The sequence below is a fragment of the Microcebus murinus genome, chromosome 19, assembly GCF_040939455.1.
Source record: "Microcebus murinus isolate Inina chromosome 19, M.murinus_Inina_mat1.0, whole genome shotgun sequence".
Taxonomy (NCBI): Eukaryota; Metazoa; Chordata; class Mammalia; order Primates; family Cheirogaleidae; genus Microcebus; species Microcebus murinus.
This window is the reverse complement of record NC_134122.1, coordinates 2988849-3015941: the sequence shown is the minus strand read 5'-3', so window position 1 is coordinate 3015941 and position 27093 is coordinate 2988849. Positions and strand designations below refer to the sequence as shown.

Below are 27093 nucleotides of genomic sequence, written 5' to 3'. Positions count from 1 at the left end.
TTTGTTCCTGGACTGTATATCCTGTTCTATTGACTCATGTATCTACTCTCGTGTTAGCCCACCCTGTTTCATATCTATACCCTATTTATAATATAAATGGAAGGCTGTGTTCTAGAATGCAAGGTTGGCTTACTATTAGAAAATCTGTTAGTGTAGCTCACAGATCAAAAAGAGATCCGACACATGTCACTCATGCCACTCCTCCAACGGCTTCCCACCACACCTAGGACAAATCCAAACTCCTCAGGACGACGACCAGATGTGCCAACCCCGAGGGTAGGCCTAGGTGCTCTGGCAACTCTCGCCTTTTTCTTTTCCTCTAACACACAGGGCATCTGCGCTTGCTGTTTACCCTGCCTGAAATGCTCCTCCCCTGGCTCTTTGCTTGACTAACTCCTTCTCACCCTTTTCTGCTCCTAGATTGCTTTCTCACAAAGGTCTTCCCTGGCCACCGTGACCAAATCATCAGCTCTCCCCTCCCCCTAGACTGCCGGCCCCCTTTGTCACTCATGGTTTATCTCGTTCCCAGCACTAATCACCAGCTGAGCCTGCCTTGCTTGTTTACCTGTTTTCCTCTTTATCATCATCATCCCCTACTCCCATGCCCACGCCCATGGGATAAGGATTCTGTCAGCTTCTTCACCTTCACACCCCCGTGCCTAGAACGCACTGTGGTGGACCTGTTGCCCCTCAATAAATAGTTGCTGGTTGAATAAATGAATGGAAATAAATCATGTGATTACATTAGTATATGCTAAAAAGCCATTTACTAATTTAACAGACATTATTAATTTTTTAAAAAATGTGTAAACCTACTATAAGAGGCAGTAGATGATGACACGGCATAAGCGCTGGCGTCAGTGAGGTCTGGGTTTCCATCCCAACTCAGTCTCTCCCCAGATGTGCGTCCCTGGGCAAGTCACCTCACCTCTCTGAGTCTTAGTGCCCTCATCTCTAAAATGGGAGAAAGAGTGGTATTGAGAGTTGTTAGGAGAAGTAAATTAAATGATTTAAATATAGTGCTTAACAGAATATCCAAAACAAAGTATACCTTCAATAAATATTATATGTTATTTGAATGGTAATGGAAAAGAAGTAGAGAAAAAAACAAACTAGAAATCGGTCTGCTGACAAACATCACACCTAACAATTTGGGCTAGAACCATTCCAGCACAATCTGGTATAAGACAGGAATGCGTGATACGACTGCATTCTCCAGGGAAGGGGCAGGCCTAGCTAACGTAGTAAAATTGTTTACAATAAGAGCTCTGATTTTAGAAATGAAGAGATAAAATTATTCTCACAGAAGCAGTCTGAAAGCCTGAAGAAAACTAACTACAAAATGAGAACCAAAGTGAATATTTAATATGTTGATGAGATGTATGATGAAATACACAAAATTAATCACCTTCCTTTATACCAACAATATTCTATTTTTTTTTTTTTTTTTTTTGAGACAGAGTCTCATTCTGTTGCCTGGACTAGAGTGCGGTGGCGTCATCCTAGCTCACAGCAACCTCAAACTCCTGAGCTCAAGCAATTCTTCTACCTCAGCCTCCCGAGTAGCTGGGATTACAGGCATGTGCCACCATGCCCGGCTAAGTTTTTTTCTATATATTTTTAGTTGTCCAGCTAATTTCTTTCTATTTTTAGTAGAGACGGGGTCTCGCTCTTGCTCAGGCTGGTTTTGAACTCCTGACCTTGAGCAAGCTGTCTGCCTCAACCTCCCAGAGTGCTAGGCGTGAGCCACTGTGCCTGGCCAATATTCTTGTTTTTATTGATTTTCTTGTTTTCTAAGTTTTTTTTTTTTTTTTTTTTTTTTTAAGACAAAGTCTCACTCTCTTGCCTTGGCTAGAGTGCCATAGCATCAGCATAGCTCATAGCAACCTCAAACTCCTGGGCTCAAGTGAACTCCTGCCTCAGCCTCCCAAGTAGCTGGGACTACAGGCATGCACCACCATGCCTGGATAATTTTTTGTATTTTTAGTTGTTTTGGCTAATTTCTTTCTATTTATAGTAGAGATGGGGTCTCACTCTTCCTCAGGCTGGTCTCGAACTCCTGAGCTCAAGCAATCCTCCCACCTCGGCCTCCCAGAGTGCTAGGATTACAGGCGGGAGCCACCATGCCCAGCCAAACAACAATATTCTTAATAACAACAGAAACTATTTTAAAAATACCTAGATACAGGCTGGACGCTGTGGCTCCTGCCTGTAATCCTAGCACTCTGGGAGGCTGAGGTAGGTGGATCATTTGAGCTCAGGAGTTTGAGACAAGCCTAAAAAAGGCCCCGTCTCTACTAAAAATAGAAAGAAATTAGCTGGACAACTAAAAATATATATAAAAAATGAGCCAGGCACGGTGGTGCATGCCTGTAGTCTCAGCTACTCTGGAGGCTGAGGCAGGAGGATCGTTTGAGCACAGGAGTTTGAGGTTGCTGTGAGCTAGGCTGATGCCACGCCACTCACTCTAGCCCTAGCAACAGAGTGAGAATCTGTCTCAAAAAAAAAAACATACCTATATACAAATAAAAAATTAGCAAGATCTAGAGGAGACAGAATATAAAGTTTTACCAAAGGATGTAAAGAAAGACCTGGGCGACGTGGTGGCTCACGTCTGTAACCCCAGCTCTTTGGGAGGCTGAGACAGGAGGGTTGCTTGAAGCCAGGAGTTCAAGACCAGTCTTTATTTTATTGAAAATAAAATGAAATAAATAAAGACCTCCAATTACCCACATGAATCCATACACATAATGTAACTTTAATCAAAATCCAATCTCTTTTCCACTGGGTTTGACATTTAGAAAAACAATGGAGTGAGAAGAGCCAAGGACTCCAAAGCAGTATATCAAGAGTGGCCTTGCCCCGGCCTGGTGCTAACGTTCCCAGATTAACTCCACTAGTTTGGATACCATCTACTTTGACTTCATTGCTCTCCCTACCTCTTCAACACTACTATGAACCAAATGGCTGGAAAATGCTATTTTACTTATTGATAAGCTTCTTTTACCATTTTCCAAGTGAAAATGTTCACTTAGGCAGGACGTGGTAGCTCATGCCTATGATCCTAGCACTTTGAGGGGCCAAGGTGGGAGGATTGTTTGAAGCCAGGAGTTTAAGCCCAGCCTGGGCAACATAGCAAGACCCTGTCTCAAAAATAAATTTAAAAATTAGCCAAACATGGTAGCACGTGCCTATAGTCCCTAGCTACCTGGGAGGCTGAGGCAGGAGGATGGCTTGAGCCCAAGAGTTCAAGGTTGCAGTGAGCTGTGATGGCACCACTGCACTCCAGCCTGGGCAACAGACCAAGACCATGTCTCAGAAAAAAAAAAAGGTTCAACTTGAGTTAAGATTCCAGGATCCCCAATGCAAATCCAGGGTCAGGGAGTCTGATGAATCCTTGGGGCTGTAGCCAGTGAACTTTTCTTAAGCTAAACACTGAGAACCAGAGCACTGAAGGGCTGGACAGTATGCATCTGACCTGCTTCTCTGTGCAGTGACAACATCTGGGGTCATTTTTGAATGCAGGGCTGCCATCAGCAACAGTGGGCCGTGATCTCTCCTGGCTACACATCGTGTTTTCTCTCCCAGAACCGTGGACGACACATGGCCGGCCCCCACCCGAATCCTGGGGCCCTTCTGGACAGGCTGCTGTGGCCTGCACACCCGGTGAGGAGGTGGGGGTGCACGTGGGGTCCTCCGTGTCCACCTTGGCGACAGGAGGGTCGCAGAGGGGGATGACCAGCCTTGGCAACAAGGAGCCAAAGGAACGTGAACGGGTGGGCCTGGAGCGTGGCTTGGCCTCTTAGCGTCTGCGCCACCGTCCCCAGCACAAACAGCGCCGCCCGTGGGCCGGGAGCCCCTGCACTCCTGGGAGACCCCAGGAAAACAGTAAGAGAAGCAGCAGTGCAGCTGCTCTGAGAAGTAGCTTCCCCTCCGCTCCCCCAACTCGTCTTTTCTGTTTCATAAACTTTACTTTTCAGAGAAGTTTTAGAATTACAGAAAAGTTGATGGGAAAGTACAGAGATTTCCCTTATACCCTCTGCCTGTGCCCCCTCCAAACTCCACCACTATCAACATCCCCCACCGAGTGGTGCATTTGTTATAATCAAGAAACCTATAGTGACACTTCACTATCACCCAAAGCCCATGGTTTACACTCAGGGTCACTCTGGGTGCTGTACATGCTGTGGGTTTGGACAAACACACAATGATGCCTACCCACCGTTAGCAGTGGTTACTACCCTAAGAGCAGTGTCACTACCCTAAGGATGCTCTGTCGCCACCCCCAGCCCCTCTACCCCACCCTTGACCTCGTTACTGGCTCTATGTCTCCATACTTTCACCTTTTCCAGAATGTTAGTGGGAATTGTGCGATATAGTCTCCCAGACTGGCTTCTTTTGTTCCTCCCTCCTTTTGAGCTAATCTACTTGTAACCTCATCACCATTTCCAGATCACAAATGAGGACACCAGGGCGCAGACTGGTGACACAACCTGCCCAGGGTCACCCAGCTGGTAAGTGACAGGGCCAGGGTGAGCCCAGAGCCCCAGTTACTATTCACTTGGCCCTTGCCTCCTTGTGACTGTTTCGCCATCTGGGAACAAATGGCCCTTCCGGCCCCTTCTCGGAGGCCAGGCCAGTGGGCCACCTGCAAGCTGGGGAAGGTGGAAGGGAAGGCTCCCCGGCCCCATTCCTAGGGGTTCACTCACCCATCCCAGGCCACTGAGTGTTGGTGGCAGACAGCAGAGTCGGGCCCTCTCTTCACAGCTCCTAGCGGCAATCCCAGACTCCATGAGGAAGCAGGAAGTGCGGACAGGCGGGGAGGCTGGCCAGGGCCATGGCACCGGCTCCCCAGCCGAGCAGGTGAAAGCCCTCGTGGACCTGCTGGCCGGGAAGGGCGGTCAGGGCTCCCAGGCCCTGCAGGCCCCTGACAGGACACCGGACTCCCCGTTGGGGCCCCACCACAACGGTAGGACCGGCTTGGGAGGCCACAGAGGGGTCTACCCGGGGCCTCTTCCTTCCACCCTTCCCTGACCCCGTCCTCCCCTCTGGCCTCTGTCCTGCAGACTTGAGGATACAGAGGCACCGAGAGGCCCTGCTGAGCAGGGCAGGAGGCGGCCGGGAGCCGGGCAGTGCCTCGCCCAGGCTTCCCACCCTCCTGCTGGTGGAGGGCCTCACCGACCTGCAGCTGAGGGAGCACGACTTCACACAGGTGGAGGCCACCCGCGGGCGCTGGCGCCCTGCCAGGGCCATCGCCCTGGACAGGCTCTTCCTGCCTCTCTCCCGGGTGTCCATCCCACCCCGAGTCTCTGTCACCATCGGGGTGGCTGGCATGGGCAAGACCACCCTGGTGAGGCACTTTGTCCGCCTCTGGGCCCGAGGGCAGGTCGGCAAGGACTTCTCCCTTGTGCTGCCTTTGACCTTCCGGGATCTCAACACCCACGAGAAGCTGTGTGCGGACAGGCTCATCCGCTCCGCCTTCCCACACGTCGGGGAGCCCAGCTTGGTGCTGGCAGCCCCCGCCAGGGTCCTCCTGATCCTGGACGGCTTGGACGAGTGTAAGACGCCTCTGGACTTCTCCAACACTGTGGCCTGCACAGACCCCAGGAGGGAGATCCAGGTGGACCACCTGATCACCAACATCATCCGTGGCAACCTCTTCCCGGAAGTTTCCATCTGGATCACCTCCCGTCCCACTGCAGCTGGCCAGATCCCTGGGGGCCTGGTGGACCGGATGACTGAGATCCGGGGCTTTAACGAGGATGAGATCAGCCTGTGTTTGGAGCAGATGTTTCCTGAGGACCAGACCCTCTCAGGCTGGGTCCTGAGCCAGGTGCGGGCCGACAGGGCCCTGTACCTGATGTGCACCGTCCCAGCTTTCTGCAGGCTAGCGGGGTCAGTGCTGGGCTACTTGTGCCGCAACAGGCCGGGGGCCCAGGACGCAGAGCTGTGGCCTCCCAGGACCCTGTGTGAGCTATACTCCTGGTACCTGAGGATGGCCTTTAGCAGGGAGGGGCAGGAGAAGGGCAAGGCGAGCCCTCGGATTGAGCAGGTGGCCCATGGTTGCCGCAAGATGGTGGGGACGCTGGGCCGGCTGGCCTTCCACGGGCTGGTCAAGAAGAAGTACGTGTTTTACGAGCAGGACATGAAGGCGTTGGGTGTGGACCTCGCTCTGCTGCAGGGGGCCCCGTGCAGCTGCTTCCTGCAGCGGGAGGAGACGCTGGCCTCCTCAGCCGCCTACTGCTTCACACACCTGTCCCTGCAGGAGTTTGTGGCGGCCGTGTATTACTATGGCGCATCCAAGAAGGCTATCTTCGACCTCTTCACCGAGAGCGGCGTGTCCTGGCCCAGGCTGGGCTTCCTCACGCATTTCAGGAGCGCAGCCCAGCGGGCCATGCATGCTGAGGACGGGAGGCTGGACGTGTTCTTGCGCTTCCTCTCGGGCCTCTTGTCTCCGAGGGTCAACGCCCTGCTAGCTGGCTCCCTGCTGGCCCCAGGCGAGCACCAGGGCTACCGGGCCCAGGCGGCTGAGCTGCTTCAGGGCTGCCTGCGCCCCGACGCCGTGGTCTGTGCCCGGGCGGTCAACGTCCTGCACTGCCTGCACGAGCTGCGACACACGGAGCTGGCCTGCAGCATGGAGGAGGCCATGGAGCGCGGGGCCCTGGCCCGGCTGACCGGCCCTTTGCACCGGGCCACCGTGGCCTACCTCCTGCAAGTGTCTGATGCCTGTGCCCAGGAGGCCAACCTGTCCCTGTGCCTCAGCCAGGGTGTCCTCCAGAGCCTGCTGCCCCAGCTGCTGTACTGCCAGAGCCTCAGGTGGGTGCCGGCGGGTTGGGGGGATGCGGGGGGCAGAGGAGAGAGAAGGACCTGGATGTTCCCCCCTTCACCATGCCCCTCTCTGTCTGTCTGCTGGGGCTGCTGTAACAAAGGATCACAAATTCAGTGGCTTCAAACAACAACAATTTGTTCTCTCACATTCGTGGAGGCCGGAAGTCTGAGGTGAAGGTGTCGGCAGGGCTGCACTCCCTCTGAAAGCTTCAGGGGTCAGTCTTTCCTTGCCTCTAGCTCTGGTGCTGTAGCAGCACTGCTCCATTCCCTGCCTCTGTGGCACGTGTGTGCCGTCTCATCCCCGTGAGTGTCTGTCTTCAGACAGAACTGTCCTCTCTTAAAAGGACACCGTCACACCAGATTGCAGGTCCGCTCTATTCCCACTCTATTCATCTTAAAGAATTACAGCTGCAACGACCCTCTTTCCAATTAAGGCCACATGTTTGAGGCCCTGGGGGTCAGGACTTCAACATACCTGTTTGGGGGACACAATCCAATTCCTAACACCCCGACCCATCCCGACTGACGGAAGCCAACTCTGCCCTCAGCCATCCTCCATCCACGGCCCTGCACCTCGGCTCGCTGGCAGGCCGGGACATGGGCCGAGCAAGGGGCCTCAGGACTCAGAGCAGCTTGGGGGCCCTCAGAAGCAGGAGGGCTCTCCAGAGGCACATGGCGTGCAGGTGGCTGGGACAACAGACAGCAGAAAAGATGCCTCTGGACAGGAACCACAGGGCTCACGGGCATCCCGCCTCCCACCCCCTCTGGGAGAATGGGTCCAAGCACACGGGCATGCTGAGTGATCCCTGAGCTGCAGCGAGGGTGCTGGGGTGGGCTGGAGAGAGGCGGAGGGTGACTCTGCTGCGGATGCCAGCCCCAGGGCAGGGCCTCTCTGCCTGCCTGTGGGTGGCAGGACCACACTCACTGTCACTGCTCCCCGTTGCCAGGCTGGATGCCAACCAGTTCCAGGACCCCGTGATGGACTTGCTGGGCAGCGTGCTGAGCGGGAAGGACTGTCGCATTCAGAAGATCAGGTAATGCTGGCCTCAGAGCCCCCCAGGGTGCCCACCTGTCTTGAGGGGTGTGGGGCCCCCTCCCCATCCTCCTCCCTCTCTGCTCACCTAGCCAGTGGCAGCTTGAAGGAGAGGTAGCTTTGAATCGGGTAGGCTCAGGATACAGCCTGCTTGCTTCTGCCCATTCTGGGAAGTGCCAGGGGCTCAGGTAGCTCATCTGTAAGAAGAGGGAAATGACCGGATGCTGTTGTGGACACGGTGGCATCTCTCCAGCACCATGTGTGCTGACACAGCCCCAGCATGAGCATCTCTAAGCTCATCTCAACGTCTGCTGTCAAACAACATTCTGGGCACAGGACTGCATTTTCAATTCAAATTTTTAATTTGAATTAAAATTAATTAAAATTAAAACTGTTTTGGAAATGATCCCAAAGCTAAAAAAAAAAAAAGAAAAGAAAACTGTCAAGAACCTCAGATTAAAATTTTGATTTAAAAAATTTACCTAGCTCTCTGGGAGGCTGAGGTGGGCAGATCATTTGAGTTCAGGAGTTCGAAACCAACCTGAGCAAGAGTGAGACCCCGTCTCTACTATAAATAGAAAGAAATTAATTGGCCAACTAATATATATATAGAAAAAAATTAGCCGGGCATGGTGGCGCATGCCTGTAGTCCCAGCTACTCGGGAGGCTGAGGCAGCAGGATCGCTTGAGCCCAGGAGTTTGAGGTTGCTGTGAGCTAGGCTGACGCCACGGCACTCACTCTAGCCTGGGCAACAAAGTGAGACTCTGTCTAAAAAAAAAAAAAAAAAAAATTTAATTACCATTTACTTCTAAATTAGTTTAAATAATTTATCACTTAAAAACAACATCCTTAATGTTGTACTTAGACAAAAGTTCACACGCTGACCTATGCCCTTACGCGATCTCTCCTGGAGTAACATTTCTGGATGTAGCGCGCTGGTTTGTAGCTGGGTCGACGTGTCGTTCTGAGGGTGGCTGCTGGGGGCCAAGGGAGGCGAGTGTGGAGAGCAGACCCAGGGAGTCACTTCTCGTCCTCACACAGCCTCCCGGTTCTGAAACCATTGTCATCTCAGTCACCAACAACCCAGACTGAGTCAGGAACAAGAGCCAGTCACTGAGGATAGTGGTTAGGGCTATGGGCTCTGTGTGACCTTGAGCAAGTCACCTGCAGTGAGAATGGGGTTATAAGGGTCTCTACCTGTGAGTTTGGGGGTCCCTGTGACCACCCTCGGGGTTGACGATTTGCTAGAAGGTCTCAGAACTCAGAAATGCCATTATACTCATGGTTATGATTCATTACCCTGAAAGGACACAGATTAAAATCAGGAAAAGAAAAAGGCACAAGGAGCCGGGACCAGGAGAGATCAGGTGTGAGCGTGCTGCCGGTTGTCCCCTCCCAGGGGAGTCCTACAGACAGTAGCACTCAGTCCTCCCAGCAACAATGTGTGACAGCACACAGGACATACTGCCAACCAGTGAAGCTCATCCGAGCCTTGGTGTCTGGGATTTGTTAGTGGGGGTTTGGTCACAAAGACATATCTGAGGCCAGTTGCATGGCTGGCCTCAGTTGACAGCGCCTCCAGAGGGCAAGCTGATGCTCCTGGCCCCAGACCCCTACCAAAAATCACACCGTGAGATAAACTGTGCAGCATGGCCCAAGGCCCCCAGGTGAACAAAGACATTCTTATCATCCAGGACATTCTAAGGGCTTAGACAGTCCCACTTAGGAGCCAGGGGCAAGGTCCAAACCTTTCTTTGTGCAAGGTTAATCCTTCAGTGCAGTTACCTCTTACAGTGGTTGTAAAGGCCAGGCACGAGGGAGCACTGGGTAGGGGCCAGTCATTATAACATTAGGATCACTTTAGACTTGTTAGCAGAAGATACAAATGTAACTCCTTTCAAAGAAAAAACGATAATGACAGTTCATTATTAATATTTTTTCCTTTATGGGAGCCTCCAGCATTTTCAGCACATGACAAAAATAGTCAACTTTTAGTTTTGCTTAAAAGAAGCTAGGAAGTGCTCAGAAACTATCTCAAACAAAGCCAAAAATTTCCCCTGTGGCCACAGGCCCTTCTTTACCTCTCTCTGTTCTCTCAGTTCTCAATGCCATCTCCCTGTCTGAAATGTCCAAGGCACCCTTGAGAAAACACGCATGGCTTCTCATTAAATAATATTTATAAAATATTATCAAGTACTGGAGGGAACAAAGCCTCTTTAGAATTTCAGAACATTGATATAGAAAATGGCTTGGATGAATGGTGTGAACAAAAGTTCTCTGAATAGGAATTTGGAGAAGAGAGACTTTATTTTGGTGAACAGTTTGCAAACCAGGGAGACGCAGCCTTTCCGGAGGACAAAGCCCAGCCAGTTCATTCCCCTCATCCTCGTGTTGGTCTCTGGCCCTTTTCTGAGAGTCCCTAGGAGCCCTTGGAACGAGAATTGAGAACTGTTTCTGAGAAACGAGCCTGAGAATTGTAATTGTAATTGAATAAATTAAATAACTCTATCCCACGGGCTAAATGCCTACAAAAGAACCTCTGTCAAGAACCTCAACAGCTACCATTTCTGAGACATCAAGCAACATTAAGTTGATCCACCAGCAAATTCCTGGCATCACCCATTCAAGGCAGAAACAGATGTACAGTTTTGTTTTTTTTTTTAATTAGTCTGTAATGACCCTACCACTTGCCATTTTGCACCAGAGTAGAGGCTAGGATGAGTGGTGTGCTGGAACTAGTTTGTACCAGGTCATGAGAGCTGACTGTTACATTTTTAGGAGGTCTGCAAGCTGAGGATGGTTGAAATTGGCCACGGGGAGAGTATTTACACCACCATAGAAATAGGCAAATACTGCAATCAGTTGTTTTGTCCTTTGTTTTTTCTTGAGATCACTTTACCAGCGCACACTGGCTGGCATCCCTACGGCAGACTTCTGTAATCGTCCATGCTGTCTGCTGTGGTATTGGTGTAGAAGCTGCTGTGCTGGATTCTGGCCAAACTTTTCCCTAGCACCCTTCGCCACAGTGAGGGTCTGTCCGCCCACTCTGGCCCTGCCCTGCCCTGCCCTGTCTGCCAGGGGCTTTCTTTTGTCTGGCATCCTGTTCCTGAAGCCGCCTCATCTCCACCTGTGTCAGGCCTGTTTAATCATGGGCATAGAGTTGAGGAAGACATGATAAGATTTATATGCCTGAAATGACCTGTCCTCTCCCTTGCCTTGGGCAGCTTGGCTGAGAACCAGATCAGTAACAAAGGGGCCAAAGCTCTGGCGAGATCCCTCCTGGTCAACAGAAGTCTGACCTCTCTGGAGTAAGTAGGACACCAAAAGCCAAACTTTGCCATTGGGACCAGGAGAGTTGTGAGCCATCCTGGGAAGTCCCCTCCCCTCCTCTGACATGACTGGGGTCTTATCTATCCTTCCATGATTCTCCAGATTCAGCCCCTGGACATGATACCCTGATTTCATCTGGAGCTGGTTCCAAGGTCTTTGGGCTCCTGTAGGAGGAGGACACAGGGAGGCCACCCCCTGCCCACATGCTCCCCTGGGGGTTGGAAGGACAGTTGAGTCCCACCCTGTGAAGCACCAGATTTGGGGCCCTGAATCTGGGGTTAGCTGATCCTCATCTCCACACCTTCCCAAGCGCACTAGCCCATTGGGTCCTGCTTCTTTCTCGTCTCGTGGCTGTCTTGGAAACTCCTTCCTTGTTTGCTATACAAGGATCTCTGCCTTGGTTCCACTAAATGTGAAACCTTAAATCCTGACGCATTCCCTCCAAGGATCATAGATGTAGGGGTTGGTGTCATTCCTGTTCCCCTTCCCTCCCTGGGAGTCAGATGAAAGAGAATAGTTCTTTCTCTCTCTCCCTTCCGCCAGCCTCCGTGGTAACTCCATTGGACCACAAGGGGCCAAGGCCTTGGCAGACGCTCTGAAGATTAACCGCACTCTGACCTCTCTGAGGTACGTGTCCTGCTGCCCCCAGGTGAGCGCCCAGAAAACCCTCTCATCAGTGACCAATAGAGCGGGAGGTGACTCAGACTGGTGGGCATGGGCTACCAGCTCTCACCCTGCTTGGCATCAGGATCGTGCATCCTAAGCAGTGTCCAAGTTCCAGCTCTTCCCCAGTCTTTGATTGCATGTCAGCCTGAGCAGGGGAGCGAGGTACGTAGCAATGGAAAGGCAGAATCACCCGTTAGGAAAACTTCTTGTCCTCTAGTGAGGGGGATCACCAAGGCCATAGTGTCAAAGTTTTTCCCTGAGATGTTTTCCAGAAGGTGCCCATGGTTTGGTGTGGTTTGCTGTGTCCCGTTTAGGAGCCTGTGGTTGTTATCCATCCTTAGTTGAGTGGGTACTGCCATTCTGTTCTAGTTTTATTTATTTACTTTTTTTTTTTTTTTTTGAGACAGAGTCTCGCTTGTTGCCCAGGCTATAGTGAGTGCCGTGGCGTCAGCCTAGCTCACAGCAACCTCAAACTCCTGGGCTCAAGTAATCCTTCTGCCTCAGCCTCCCGAGTAGCTGGGACTACAGGCATGCACCACCATGCCCAGCTAATTTTATATATTTATATTAGTTGGCCAATTAATTTCTTTCTATTTATAGTAGAGACAGGGTCTCGCTCTTGCTCAGGCTGGTTTCGAACTCCTGACCTCAAGCAATCCGCCTGCCTCGGCCTCCCAGAGTGCTAGAATTACAGGCGTGAGCCACCACGCCCGGCCTATTTACTTATTTTTATTCAAATGAAATTCACATTTTACATTTACCATTTTAAAGTGTACAGTCAGGTGACATGTAGTGCCTTCATAATGTTCACCTCTATCTGGTTCCAAAATATTTTCATCACCCCTAAAGGAGACCTTGTACCCATAAGCAGGCACTTCCCATTCTCCTCTCCTCCCAGCCCTGCCTCCGCCAGTCTGCTTCCTGTCTGCACTGAGTTACCTCTTCTGGATATTTCATATAAACGAATCATGCACTATTTGGCCTTTTGTGCCTGGCTTCCTCCACTTAGCATAATGTTTTCAAGGTCCATCCATGTTGTAGCCCGTGTCAGTACTTCCGTCCATTTTATGGCTAAATAACATTCCATCGTGTGGACAGATGGCAGTTTTTTATCCACTGATGGGCATCTGGGCTGCTTCCACCTTTTTGGCTCTCTGAATAATGCTGCTATGAACATTCATGTGCAAGTCTTCGAGTGCCTGCTTTCAATTTTGGGGGTATATACCTAGGAGTGGAATCACTGGATCACGTGGTAACTCCATGTGTGATCTTTGAGGAGCTGCTGGACCGTTTTACATCCCCACCAGCAGTGCAAGGGTTCCAATTTCTCCATATGCTCGCTGACACTTGGGTACTGTGTGTTTTAGCTGTAATGAGGACTACCGATGACCTTTCATTGTTATCCAAAGAGCATGGGCACCTTGTTCCCAGTTGTCAGGCAAGTGCTTAGAAACCCAGGGAAAAATCTAAGCCCTGGGCAGTGGCGGGAAGGGCCAACTATTCTCCCTTCTCACCGAGGTCAGCTGCTGTGCCCCGCTGGGCCTCTGGGGCACATGGTGGTGGCGTTCAGGGCACCTCTGAGTGCACCACCTCTTGCCTTTGCAGCCTCCAGAGCAACACGATCAGGGATGACGGCGCCAGGTCCATGGCCGAGGCCTTGGCCTCCAACCGGGCCCTCTCTGTGCTGCAGTGAGTGGAGATGCCTCCTCTCGCCACCACCTTTCTCCCCTTTCTTGCCTCCTCCAAGGGCCTCTCTGCCTGTTTCCTGCAAGGAAAAATGGAGGGAGTGAGGGGGGGTCCTAAGGCTCTCTGACCCATCTGGATGGCTGCTGGAAAACCTAATGCTTACTGCTTTTCCAGAGAATAGGTGATGGGGAAATAATTAAAAATAAAACCTCTTGCTATGCCAGACAATCCTCCCCACAAATGTAGGAAAGAGCACAACAGTATGGCATCGTTGGCAACCTGCCAATAAGACTGCAGAGACAGGAAGAAATTTGACCCTTTTCTATAGCCGAGTGGACACAATCCATCCCACAGGTGTTCTCAAGATAAATGACAACTGTCCTCAAGCAAGAGGACCTGGCAGCACCGTTTATCATACATAGTTCATCCTAAAGCCACCTGATAATTGGGGTGGCCACCTGTGTTCCCTACTTCCTTTTATCCAAAGGAAAAATAAAATTTCTCATATCTTTATGACACGCAGGTACGTAACTAGCTAGGTGCTTAGCTAATTCCCACAGAGGCAGGGAGATGGGGACTCTATCTTGCCCTGACATTTCAAAGAGATTGCGCCAAGTCTCTTACAAGAGACATTCCTGGCTGTGAAACTGGAAAGAGGATGATTTAGCTTTTTAAAAAGATATACACACATCTCAAAGGGACAGAGAAAGGATTTACAATATCAAGTTTTCCCAAGAAAGTACTCTAAGAAAAGGTGTGTGTGCATGGGGGTGTCTCTGTCCTTTTTGGAACCAGGGAAAATTACATTTCGTTTTAGATGTGTATTTAGCCTCACACAGGAGAGGTCCTGCCCTGCCTGTCCTAGGATGAGAACAGGGGTTCCCCGGCAACATCTCCCTCCAGCAGATTGCATGTAAGAGGAAGTAGCTTTTTGAGAAGAGGAACCGAAGCGGAGGGTGTCCCTAGGGTCTCATGGTGGAGGCAGGCCGCTGGCTGGTCTGGATGGGAGCCAGACAATTGGGTGAGGGGCCAGTGGGACTTGTCCAGGGAAGCCCCCAATTGGGAGGTTGCTGGGCATCACCTCACCCACTGAGCTCTGCTCTCCAGCCCCTCCCAAGGGGGGCCCAGCTGCCTGGCCACTGACTCTCCTGCGTTAATAACGTCAGCCCACCAGCACCACTCTGGCAACAATCTAGACCCCTCCAGGAGATCCCTGCACTCTTGCCATGACAAATGGAGAGGGTACCCTAGTTGTCTCTGACCTCTGACCTTGAACCCAGACTGTCCTTGGCCTGGGAATGGCTGTGGCCAGCTTTGCTGAAGGATGCCTCTCTCTTCACACAGCCTGCAGAAGAACACCATCGGGCCTGTGGGAGCCCAGCGGATGGCAGATGCCCTGAAGCAGAACAAGAATCTGAAGGAGCTCATGTGAGAAATGCAGAAGGGCCAAATTTACATGCTCAGTGGCTAGCACAATGACAGAGCCAGCATACGTATTTGTGAGCATGGGGAAGGATGCATAGATGGATGGTTGGCTGGGTGGATGAATGATAGATGAGTGGATGGATAGGTGGCTGGCTGGGTGGGTCAGTGAATGAATGGTGGGTAGGTAGATAGGTGAGTAAATGGATAGGTGGGTGGATGGGTAGGTTGGAGGGTGGCTGGTTGGCTGGCTGGGTCAGTGGATGGATGGGTAGGTAGGTGGGTGGCTGGTTGGGTCAGCAGATGGATGAGTGGATGGATAGGTAGGTAGGTGGCTGGTTGGTTGGCTGGGTCAGTGGATGGATGGGTGGATGGGTAGGTAGGTGGGTGGGTGGCTGATTGGCTGGCTGGGTCAGTGGATGGATGGGTGGATGGGTAGGTGAGCGTGTAGATGAATGAATGGGTAAATAGATGGACGGGTGGCCTGATGGATGAATGGGTGGTGGGTGGGTGAGTAGATGGACGTATGGGTGCAGGTTAGCTGGCTTTGGACTCCAAAGCACTGGACCAGGGGAATGGAGAGCCAGATTCCCAGGACTGGATGAGCCCTACCTTCTCAAGCTCACATTTACTGCTTTCCCAGCTTGCAGAAGAAAATAGCATGTCCTGGCCATCTTCACATACAGTACCAAGTACCACAAATACTTCTCACTAAAGGGTTGACCCTGCCCACCCCCTGCCCTTGCCAGAGAGTGAGGGACTTTGCTGCCTTGATCTCCTATAGAAAGCAGATGGTCACCTGTGCAGACTACAGACCACCAGGCCTCAGGCAGAACACTGTGCAGTGGGCACCCTTGAGATGTCAGAGACAGCCCTCCCCTGCAGGCTTCTTGGGCCCCGGTCCCCAGGCCCAGCCCTGCCCGGCTGCTGCAGGAGGCCAGCTGACCCAGTCCCATCTCTCACAGGCTTTCCAGTAACAGCATTGGCGATGGAGGCACCAAGGCCCTGGCTGAGGCCCTGAAGGTGAACCAGGGCCTGGAGAGCCTGGAGTGAGTCTGCCTGACTGCCCTGTGGGGGTGGCGATTCACCCTGGGTTCTCCACGCAGCACATTCTGGGTTGGCAGTCCCGGAAAGAGGCTGCTGCCCTGCCAGAACCCCCACACCCACCTGGGCACATGCTCATCTCAGTCTCTCCTGCCTCATGCCCACCCATCGGCTCCGTTTCCCTGGACAGCAGGAGCTAGGGTTGGCTCTGGAGTTTTCAGAAAGACAAGCTCTGAGTGCCCTTGGGAAGGTGGCACAGGTGGCTCAAGAGGGAGTTGGTGGCGGTGGCCTTGGTAGGGAATTGGGGAGCTTGGTGTTGCTGCCACACTGGGAACATTACTCCACCCCTCTCTCTAGGGGCTGCAGAACCAATGCCCTGTGCAAGGCCATTTGGAGCCACCCACATCAAAGCTGAGTTTGAACTTTAGGGCTTGTGCTAAACCCACCTGCCCTGCCCTGGCAGGGGCTAGAAGGTGGGGAGATGGGAGAGTAAAGGGGGTGTGAGCAGTGTAAGCTGGCAACTCCCTGGGGCCCCCAACTCCCTGTTGAACCCAGTGCCTGGACCAGGTAGCTCCCTCTGGGTCCTGGGACAGCCCCACCAAGGGTGCCCTGTCCTCCATCTGCAGCCTGCAGAGTAATTCCATCAGTGACTCGGGAGTGGCAGCACTGACGGGGGCCCTGTGCACCAACCGGACCCTCCTCAGCCTCAAGTAAGTCCTGGCCTCCCTCTCTACCTATGGTGTCCCTTTGACCAGGGATCTAAAGGGACCTTGGTGCTGGGAAGCCTGTTATGAGGAAATCTGTGGCTGGGCAGGCTTCCTGGCACCCTCTCCCTCTTCCTGCTCTCTTGGGGAACAGGGGACAGCTGCAGCCCTCAGTGGGCCCGTTCTGCTGCTCCCTTCCTTGACACAAGCCCCTGCATGCTCGCCAGCCTCCCTGAGGTCCTGTCGTCCTGTGCTCGTCCTCCTGGACTTCCCTGCACAGTTGATGGTCCTAAAGTGGGGACACTTGGCTGGCCAGCCATCAAGCCTGGCAGTTAGAATAGGCCTCTTACACCTCAGCCCAGACTGCTCAGGCCCAGGGCCCACCTGAGGTTTCTTGGGCTTCAAGCAGCCTAAACATCCGGGCTTGTCTCTGGCCAGAGGCCACCTCTGCCTGGTCAGCAGCTCAGGGTCTTCTCTCTTTCCTTAGCCTGCGAGAGAACTCCATCAGCCCCGAAGGAGCCCAGGCACTCGCCCACGCGCTCTGCACCAACAGCACCCTGGAGAACCTGGAGTACGTGGTGGTGGCGAGGGTGGCTCCAAGGGCTAGTTGTGCCCATGGCCGCGCGAACCAGAGCCCTCAGCACCGCTGCCGTTTCACAGGGCTGGAGAAGGGCCTGGCTGGGGAGGGTCAGCTAGGAGACCCAGCGTCTGGGGGCAACTCCGATTCAAGCCCTCACTCTCACGGTATAAATCACACAAGGATGAGCTGGCGCAACACGCTGCCTCACCTCGTGGCGTGGACAAGCACGTGGGAGGGGCTCCGACGAGTGGATGTGGGGCCATGGGCGGTGTGTCCTGCAGGCAGCTCCACCACATCCTGGCTGTGTGCCCTGTCACCAAACCCACTGAGCTGAGCCTGGGACGCCCCCACGGGGCTGTTGCCAGGATTCAGTGCAGCCGCCCACGTCACATGCCTGGCAAATAAAAGTTCCCCACAAACATGAGCTCACAAACTTTGACACTGGTACAGGCACGACTCAGTTCTTGGGGAGCAGGGGGGTGGTCTGGATTCCCTAGTGACCAAGGACAGAGGGCTTCGTAGTCAGGCCCCGCTCACTTGTTCCTGTTCCTTCTTCCCAGCCTGACAGCCAACCTCCTCCACGACCAGGGCGCCCAGGCCATCGCAGTGGCAGTGGGAAAAAACCGTGCCCTCACGTCCCTTCAGTGAGTCTATGCCTCACCCCCACCCACCCACCCTGTCCCCTTCTGCAGGGCTGCAGGGCAACACCCAAACCGAGTAGGCAAGTAGGCATAGACCAGTGTGGCCCTGGGGCGCCCTCCAAAGGCCACAGGGGCCTGCCCAGGCCCGCGGGCCTCCAGCAGTTCTGAGTCCTGAGGCTGCTCCACACACAGACGAGCTTAGGATGTGGGTGCCCACAGCTGTGCCTCAGGGTGTCCTGTGCTTCAGGACGGGCCATCTGGGGAGTCCTTACCTGAGCCTGTCCCTGTGGCCACCGCTAACCAGAGCATGCATGTGGCCCCTCTGGAGACCAAGCCTGAGGTAGCGGCAGAAGTTCTGTCACTGCCTGGGCCACCTGGTCACCTGTGTCTGTGTCTGCCCAGCCTGCAGTGGAACTTCATCCAGGCCGGCGCTGCCAAGGCCCTGGGACAAGCACTACAGCTCAACGGGAGCCTGACTAGCTTGGAGTGAGTATGGCGCCCCCTGGGCTGTGCGGAGTGGGGATCTGGAAACCTGGTGCTCTCCAGGGACAGGGCTCAGATCAGTGACCTTTGGCACACAGCCACTGTTTCCCTAAGAACAGTGGGCACATTTCAGTCCTCATGTGCTTTTTAATATATATATATATATATATATATATATATATATATACACACACACACATTTTTATATATATATATTTATATATATATATATATAGCTTTATTAGGATATAATCCACCCAGTTAAAGTATAAAATTCACTGGTTCTTAGTATATTCAGTTATGCAACCATCACTACAATCAATTTTAGAGCCTTTCCATCACCCCAAAAAGAAAGCCCGTACCCATTAGCACTCACTCCCCATTGCCCCCTCCCCCATGCTCACAACCACTAATCTGCTGTCTCTGTGGATTTTCCTATTCTGGACATTTCATATCAATGGCATCATACAACATGTGCTCTTTTGTGACTGGCGTATTTCACTTAGAATGTTTTCAAGGGTTAGCCACGTCATTGCCTGTATCAGTACTTCTCTTATATGGCTGACATGTTGCCACTGTGTGGACACAGGTTTCACTTATCCATCCATCAGCTGATGGGTATTTTTCGGCTGCCAGGACTAACACTGCTACAGACATTAGTGCACGAGTGTCTGTGTGGACACGAGCTTTCATTTCTCTTGGGTAGATACACCTGGAGTGGAACTACCAGGTCTGCAGGTTATGCCCGGTTTAGCCTTCTGAGCCTCACCTGCTTTTCACCTGACCACGGTTTCTTCTCCTTTGGCTTCCAGAACATCCCCTTTCTGGCTGGGCCTCCTCACTCTGCTTCTCTGACTGACTCCTCAGTGCTGGGGTTCCACATTGTTCTGTCCTGTGCCATCTTCCCTGGGATGACGTCTCTCTTCTGGGAGCTCTCCTCTTCTCCCAGGGCTCCCATGACCTCCCCCGAGCTCCAGACCCCTACACACCTCCCCTCGTGCATCTCACAGGTACCTATAGTCACCCGCATTCTCTCCCCCACAGGCCTGCTTCTTGGTTCCCCATCTCGCAAATGGAACCAAGCAACCAACTGTGCAAGCTAGAAACATTGCCTCCGCTCTCACCTCCCAGTCCCCAGTCTTCTCCAAGTCCTGGCCGTACCCCTCCCACCCACCCGCTTCCTTCCACCCCCACTGCCACCACCCAGGCCACGGGCACCACTCACTTGCATCCCGTAGCAGCCTCCACACGAGTCCATCCTTTCTCACACTGCTGGCCAGAGACTTTTCCAGAACGTGAATGTCCCTGTCCCGGGCGCCCAGTGCCTGCGGAGTGAAGCACAGCTGGAGTGTGGCTTAGGAGGCCCCATTCAGAGCTGCTTCCTTTGCACCTCCCAGCCTCATGTCTCACTACTCCAGGAACTCAGCTTCATGTGTTTGGGTTCTTTAGATGTGCCAGACCCTCTTCCCCATTACCTTCTGGGCTTTGGTTTAGACCTATTGCTGGGCAGCCTTCTGTAACCACACCAGGGTCGGAGACCACACTGATGGTCTTCCCTGCAGCCTGCACTTGACCTGTCGTAAATGCTTATTTAATCACGTCTCCCCACTGAGTGGGCAGAACGGTGCCTGCTGCCTGCACAACACCCAGCACATAGACGCTCTCAGATATTTGCTAAAATCATGAAGGGAAACTGCTCCCTTAAACATGCCAAGGTCCACATGGACTAAACTCAATCATTTACTGCTCCAGGCCTGCTATTTTCCTCCATTTCAGGAGGGGAGAAAAAGATGTAAAACCCTGACTAGTACAAATAGCTCAGGAATTGAGGGCTTTAATTTTCTGGTTGGCTTTGAAAAGCATACCTTGTTTTTGTCCCAAGTCCCTGTTGACAGTATTTTCCATGTGTCCCTTTTCTGTTTGCCTCTGACGGTTCAGACTCACGCAGACCCCAAACCCCTCTGTGTGATGGCCGAACAGGTGGGGCAGTTATCCCCAGGACTCCCAATCCTGGGAGTGTATGTCTGTGGTGTGTGTAGTCAAATCTGGAAGGTCCAAGCCCAGCAGGTCCTTGCTAGAATGCTCCTGGCGCCCCATGTACCTGAAAGGGTCATGCTCTGTGTCCAGTTTACAGGAGAATGCCATTGGGGACGAGGGAGCATCTGCGGTGGCCAGCGCGCTGAAGGCAAACACAGCCCTCACTGCTCTCTAGTAAGTGCTTGTGCACGGCAGCCCAGGAAGCGGGCCCTTCACCATCCTTTCATGCTAAACATCGGTTTTGTTTGCAAGTCAAGGAAGGTGTGTTTGGCTGGGGTTCACGCCTGTAATCCTAGCATTCTGGGAGGCCGAGGTGAACGGATAGTTTGAGCTCAGGAGCTCGAGACCAGCCTGAGCAAGAGCGAGACCCTGTCTCTACCAAAAATAGAAAAAATTAACCGGGCACAGTGGCGCATGCCTGTAGTTCCAACTACTCGGGAGGCTGAGGCAGAAGGATTGCTTGAGCCCAGGAGTTTGAGGTTGCTGTGAGCTAGGATGATGCCACGGCACTCCAGCCCAGGCAACAGAGTGAGACTCTGTCTCAAAAAAATAAAATAAATAAACAAAAAAAAAAAAAAAAGGAAGGTGTGTTTGACATCCCTAATATTATAGGAAATATTATTAGCAATTGGGAAATCAAACATCAGGATAGTAATAATTAGAGGTACAACCCTCCCAGGAGACCACCTCTGTTTCCTATGTCCTTAGCATCCACATCTGTCTTAGGCATCCACATAGGCAGGAGGTGCAGCGTTTGGACAGGTCACTGGCCAACAACACCCAGTACTATTTCTCCACTTCCAGCCCTACCTTGAGGAGTGCTGCAAGTGAGGGGAGAGTCTGCAGGGTGCGGGGCTCAGGGCAGGTGCAGGGGCTCAGGGGTCACCCAGCTGACCGCACCACCCCTCAGTCTGCAGGTAGCCTCCATTGGCATCCCAGGGGCCCAGGCACTGGGGGAGGCCCTGGCTGTGAACAGAACCTTGGAGATTCTCGAGTAAGTATTCCATTCTGCAGCTACATCTTTTGACCAAGGAAACCAAGCTGTTTTTGAAATGGATCCAGGAATAAACCAATTTACATGGCAACTCAAATCATTTTAATGATCTCATTTCAGATCAAGTAGGCCCAGCTTTCCTGTTCCCACCTCACGCCCTTTCCCAGAGTCACTGCTGTTTGCTGCCCTCTCCTTAAGTTCCTGCTCTCTCACTTGGCCTTGCCCAGGCTGATCTCGCCTAGAGGCCCCATCTAGGGGGCCCCTGGCCACTGGTCTCGTTCTCTGAGATCTAAACTCCTAGGGTGCGGGCTCGGTGTGTCCTCGTCATCCTGCTCTTGCTGAGGGCACTGGGACCTGTGTCTGGGGTGCTGCCTCTCCTGCCTCAGCCCAGGTTTCCGTATGGAATGGGAGGGAGGACGAGGGCTCCACCAAGACACCAAAGCTGGGCCAGCCTCCCCCTTCCCCTGTGCCCTGCTCCCTAGAGCACTGGGAGCGAGGAAGCAGCAACCCTATTTCTGCCACCAAGTAACCCCACACCCACCTGAAGACGTATCGTTATCACCTCTCAGCCTGTCCCCTTGCCTTAGGTTTCCTGTTTTTCCTGACAGCTTGAGAGGAAACGCCATCGGGATGGCCGGAGCCAAAGCCCTGGCAAGTGCGCTGAAGGTAAATTCAAGTCTCCGAAGACTCAAGTAAGTGGTTGTGGAGACCAACCGGCACACTTCTCTGCTGGGTCTTCCTCCAGGGGATAAAATGCTCATCTCCTCTGTAGCTGCTTCCTTCTGAATATATAAGAAACCATTCCCATTATTCTGCTCACTATAATCCACATCCCACTGCAGTTAGATCTGTTTATTCTGCTTAAGTCAGAAGTCAGTCACTTAACATCTGCATTTACGGTCCTACATCCTCCGTGCAATTTGGGTGGGACAACCTGGCTACCTGTACACGCCAGTCTCAAGAGTCAACTGCCACCTAGCGGTTGCCATGGCACCTATGAACAAACCAGCCCCAGAACTGCTGCTCCCCTTTGCTACCCCCACAAGACAATGCAGTGTTGCTTCCCCGGGTGTCTCCATCTTCTCTCTGCCTAGTCTTCAAGAGAATTCCTTGGGGATGGACGGGGCAATATGCATCGCCACTGCACTGTCCGGAAACCACCAGCTCCAGCACATCAAGTGAGTGGGGCCTGGCAGCTGCTGCCCTTGCTGCTCACCCTCAGAACTGCTCCCAGGTCAGGCCCTGCCTTTTGCCCCATTCCAGGAGCCAGCTGACCCTCAGGCCCTTCAGCAGCTCTTCAGGGAAACTCAGTCTAAGAGGGAGCCACCCGGAGCCTTGTCCGTGGGAGGGGTCCTGGCAGCAGAGTTTCGACAGTGCTGGTCCGCTCTGCTAGGGAAAACCTGCAGGCTCCGAGCCCTGCTCTAACCCCTCTCTTCCAGTCTCCAGGGAAATCACATTGGGGAATCTGGTGCCAGAATGATCTCGGAGGCTATCAAGACAAATGCTCCCACGTGCACTGTTGAAATGTGAGCAAAATGAGTTCCTGGTGGATCAAGCAAGAGAACAGGCACTCAGCTGCAAGCTTTCAAACAAAAAGACCCATCTCTGACGGGCCTTCATGAGATTTGGGAGTGATGATGACCCAGCACGAGAGCTGTTCTCCTGCGCAGAGGAAGGAAAGGTGCTACCCAAGGAGGCTGTGAGCACCTCCACTGGTCCAGGATCGGTCCAGGCAGGGGAAGATGGACACTCTGCTTCAGCACAGAGAAGGGAAGGGGCTGCCACTAAGGGACTCAGGGACACAGGCCTGAGTAATGCAGGAAGCTGGTTCTAGCTTATTTACACCCTAAGGTCTTCATATGCCCCCAACTTTAAATATTACCATCCTTTTCCACTCACCACAAGTCCATTAAGAGTATCAGTTTATTTTTTTAATTGTTTATTTTATTTTTTTTAAAGACAGAGTTTCACCTCACTCTGTCACCCAGGCTAGAGAGCCGTGGCGTTAGCCTAGCTCACAGCAACTTCAAACTCCTGGGCTCAAGTGACTCTCCTGTCTCAGCCTCCCGAGTAGTTGGGACTATAGGCATGTGCCACCACACCCGGTCCCAAAGTCAGTTAACCAGCAGGAGGAGGATGATCTAGAAGCAGCTAGAACAATTAAACACCCTTTGCAGCTGCTGCCTATATTTGTGGATGTGTTATTTGTAGCTTGGGTTGGGCTTCCGGGTTAAAGCCCAGTAGAAGAAAGCATATGCCAAACAGAACTATATTTGTATATTTTTTTAAAATATAAGTCAAGTGAGATTGAGGTAAACCAAATCTGTAACATCCAGGAAGATGCAGTGACTCTTCTGCACCTCAGAAGCCATGCGTCTAGGGTGGTTAGCATGGCTCCCAACACACCGATTCCTCTCTCAGCTTTTTGTTTACCTCAAATTACCAGTGAATTAAGTGAAGGCTGAGTGTTTTTTAAAAAAGGGTAATCTCCGCAAAGGTGGCGACGGTGCTCGAAACTTGATGCGATGGGGCTTGCCGAGGGAGCGTGGCCGGAGCAGCAGCGGGAGCAGGGGCCAGGAGGAAGCTGGAGCGGGAGGCCGGCGCGGAGGTGGTCTCGGCCGCCTGAGGTCAGCCGCTCCATGGACGTCCCCTCGCTGCAGGCTACCGCGAGCTGCACCGGCGCTCTGTGGAGGGGCCGAGGGAGTTTTGGGGAGACATTGCCAAGGGATTTTACTGGAAGACTCCATGCCCTGGCCCATTCCTCCAGTACAACTTTGACGTGACTAAAGGGAAAGTCTTCATTGAGTGGATGAAAGGAGCAACTACCAACATCTGCTACAATGTACTGGATCGAAATGTCTATGAGAAAAAAATTGGAGATAAAGTGGCTTTTTACTGATTAAAAAAAAAGGTAATCTCATTCATAAAATTTAGGAAAAAAGCAAAGATGACAGAAATAATTGTCACATAGTCTCCTAAAATTGACATGTATCATAACTTGTGAACTTTTTTTGAATAAGTATTTATGTGCAAATAAAATAATTATACTATGTTATAATTACGTTTTCAAGTAAAACTTATTTAATATAAAAATATGGTACTAAATGCATTTATTAAAAGATAAGTTACTTCAGAAGTTTTCTGACTTTATAATTGTAAAATAAATGAAAACAGCTGCATACTTTTAACATTAAAGAAAACCAACTCCACCCGTCACTCCCCATTTCACAGAAGGGAAATTCTTCTAGTGCTATGCTACATAACTCAATTCTGGTTTATTTTTTAAATCAGAAGTGTGAATCTGTACTAACATTGTTTTCCTTAATCGGCTCCTTCCTCTAAGGAAACCAATCTTCAATCCTGTGTTGGGGACTAATGTCTTACCACACCTTAGACAAGACAAAGCTCCTTTAGAGAAAGGACAGCTGGTGGGAAGGACTGTCCCGGCTGTCACTGCCCAGAAGTCTGGAATCTCTGGAGGGGTAACTGGGTCAGCAGAGTTTCCAAATTCAGCACAAGCCATGCAAACATGAAGGTGGCTTCAATCAAAGTGGATCTGACTCCCAGTGGAATGTCAGTCTTCTGAGAAAAAACGGCATATTCACAATCCAGAGCTTCTCTCTACTGCCTCATTTTTCAAGGAAAGCTGGCTTTCATTTAACTTAGCTAACTTTCTTTCAGCAAATTTTAGTTATTAAAATACATTTAATGCTTGGTATTGTAGAAAAACAGAAGAAAATAAGACTATAAAGTGAAATAAAGGCCAGAATTAAAAGCTGATGTACAGTGAATGTTCTAAACCGTGCGGGTGACTAACAGCCAGGTGTTCCCCCACAACCCCAAACTGAGTCCTGTGCCATATTCCAGCCCCAGGTTTGCTCCACTCTCAGAGGAAACGTATCACCACAAAAATGGCCCAAGACTTACATGGTGTCAGTTCTCATTTCTTCTCAAGTTTTAGTCCCATGTATGCAAATCACTAAGAACACAAGCATTTCCCAAGTTTTAGGAGATAAACAAGGCAAACAAACAAACAAAACACATCTTAGGTGTATGCTTCAGTTCTTAAGTTTCATGGGAAACAAACATAGGAGGCCAAAGCAGAAATAAATACTGCTTCAGTAACAATGAGTTCATCTGGCTAAGTGAACAAAATATATGTTACCTTCCTAACCTTCTTTTTTCCCATTTACCTACAGATCTGAGGGTTTTAATCAGCACAGTTCCCTTGGCAAGAGGGTCAGAAGTCATTGTCACTCTCATCCAGGGGTTCGGGTTTCCGGACCCTTCGACTGGGCTTAGCTGGTGAGAGCACAATGCTCTCATCTTCTAAATCATCATCGTCTTCCTCATCATCTTCCATGTCAATTTCACTGTCCTCTGAGTCATCCTATAGGAAAAAGACAGTAAGTGCAACTGGGGGCCCCACCTCGTTATCAACATCTTGTCACAGAGATCCTGCCTCATTTTTTACTAGCAGCTTGAGAAGGAAGAGCACAGAACCTTGCAGCACCCCTTACCCCTGGCCGAGAAGCAGTCAGGATGGCGGGGGCTGGGGGGATTAGAATGGGACCACCATCTGTGTACTGCTGGCTGGAGCTTATCATCCAACCAGGATCCTCCAAACACCATCCGGTTTGGTGATGCAGGGCTGGCTTTCCTAGGGACGTCTCAGGAGCACCATGGATGTGCACTGAGGGTCACTGGATGGTGGGGGCCCAGAGACCCACCACTGGATGGCAAGGAAGGCAGGGGCTTGGAGAGAAGGGAGGGCGGCCTATTTGGCTTTTTCCAGACTGGGGATGGAAAGCGACACAGGCAATGGGTGTGAAGAGCAAAGTGAAAGACTCACCCTCTCCCACATCATCTAGATCTAGGGTGACCAACTCGGCCAGCTTTAAAACTGCAAGTCCTGTGTTCCACACAAGCCTTGATGGTTAGTCATTCTATCTAGATCATTCCCACCAATGCACATATATGCTATGATTTCCTTCTTCTTGGAAAAGCAAAAGCAAAACTTAATCCCACCTTCCTCTCCAGCTACTCTGCCCTCTGTTTCCCTCACAGCAAAACTCCTGGGTGGGCTGCGGAACTCACAGTCCCTTCCTGTTCCCCTCATTGCCTCTAAGCAGCTAGTATATCCAAACTCGGCTCTCCTTCATCAGCCCCCAAACTGCTCTTGTCAAGGCTGAAACAGTCAATGGATTCATATTTAACCGGTAACCTCAATCTTCATCTTGCTTGGCCTACGTGTGGCATCACCCCTTCTTCCTTGAAATCCGTCTTCTCTGGCCCCAGGGCCCTTCCTGCAGTCTAGGTGCCCCCTCACTGCTTGGTCTCCCTGGCCTGACCCTCTCCTCCCCGACCCCTGCAGTTCAGGGGCAGTTCAAGACTTGGGGCTTCTCTCTTCTCTTTCTTCTGTCTCTCCCTAAGCAATCACATCTACCCTTGTGGCTTAAATACCATCTAAATAGGGTTGACTCTCAAACTTCGATCTCCAGCCCTGACCTGTCCCTTGAACTCCAGACTTGAATTCTAACCGGCTACTCAACAGCGGCATGTGGATGTCTACCCGGCAACTCATACTCAGAATGTGCAAAGCCAAATTCTTGATCTGCCCTTAAGCCCCTTCCTTAAGTCGGCC

At 51.7% G+C, this 27093-nt stretch overlaps 2 protein-coding genes across 3 annotated transcripts in view; one reads left to right on the top strand and one right to left on the bottom strand.

The window, feature by feature from the left end:
• The window catches only part of NLRC3 (NLR family CARD domain containing 3), a 32471-nt gene extending 7998 nt beyond the window's left edge, over positions 1-24473 (top strand). The window contains exons 2-20 of the mRNA XM_012743850.3: positions 3526-3666; positions 4453-4514; positions 4768-4969; positions 5067-6816; positions 7776-7862; positions 11087-11170; positions 11736-11819; positions 13464-13547; positions 14889-14972; positions 15932-16015; positions 16637-16720; positions 17202-17285; positions 17855-17938; positions 18338-18421; positions 20546-20629; positions 21366-21449; positions 22058-22141; positions 22544-22627; positions 22889-24473. Coding sequence (XP_012599304.1) covers positions 4792-4969; positions 5067-6816; positions 7776-7862; positions 11087-11170; positions 11736-11819; positions 13464-13547; positions 14889-14972; positions 15932-16015; positions 16637-16720; positions 17202-17285; positions 17855-17938; positions 18338-18421; positions 20546-20629; positions 21366-21449; positions 22058-22141; positions 22544-22627; positions 22889-22979 — 3198 coding nt within the window. The 5' untranslated portion in view covers positions 3526-3666; positions 4453-4514; positions 4768-4791 and the 3' untranslated portion in view covers positions 22980-24473. The remainder of the gene's footprint in view (positions 1-3525; positions 3667-4452; positions 4515-4767; positions 4970-5066; positions 6817-7775; positions 7863-11086; positions 11171-11735; positions 11820-13463; positions 13548-14888; positions 14973-15931; positions 16016-16636; positions 16721-17201; positions 17286-17854; positions 17939-18337; positions 18422-20545; positions 20630-21365; positions 21450-22057; positions 22142-22543; positions 22628-22888) is intronic.
• A 1021-nt stretch (positions 24474-25494) lies between these two features.
• CLUAP1 (clusterin associated protein 1) overlaps positions 25495-27093 on the bottom strand; it is a 32733-nt gene continuing 31134 nt past the window's right edge. For both annotated transcript variants that reach the window (XM_075995026.1, XM_075995027.1), the window contains one exon: positions 25495-25839. In XM_075995026.1, the coding sequence (XP_075851141.1) occupies positions 25690-25839 (150 nt within the window). In that variant the 3' untranslated portion in view covers positions 25495-25689. The remainder of the gene's footprint in view (positions 25840-27093) is intronic.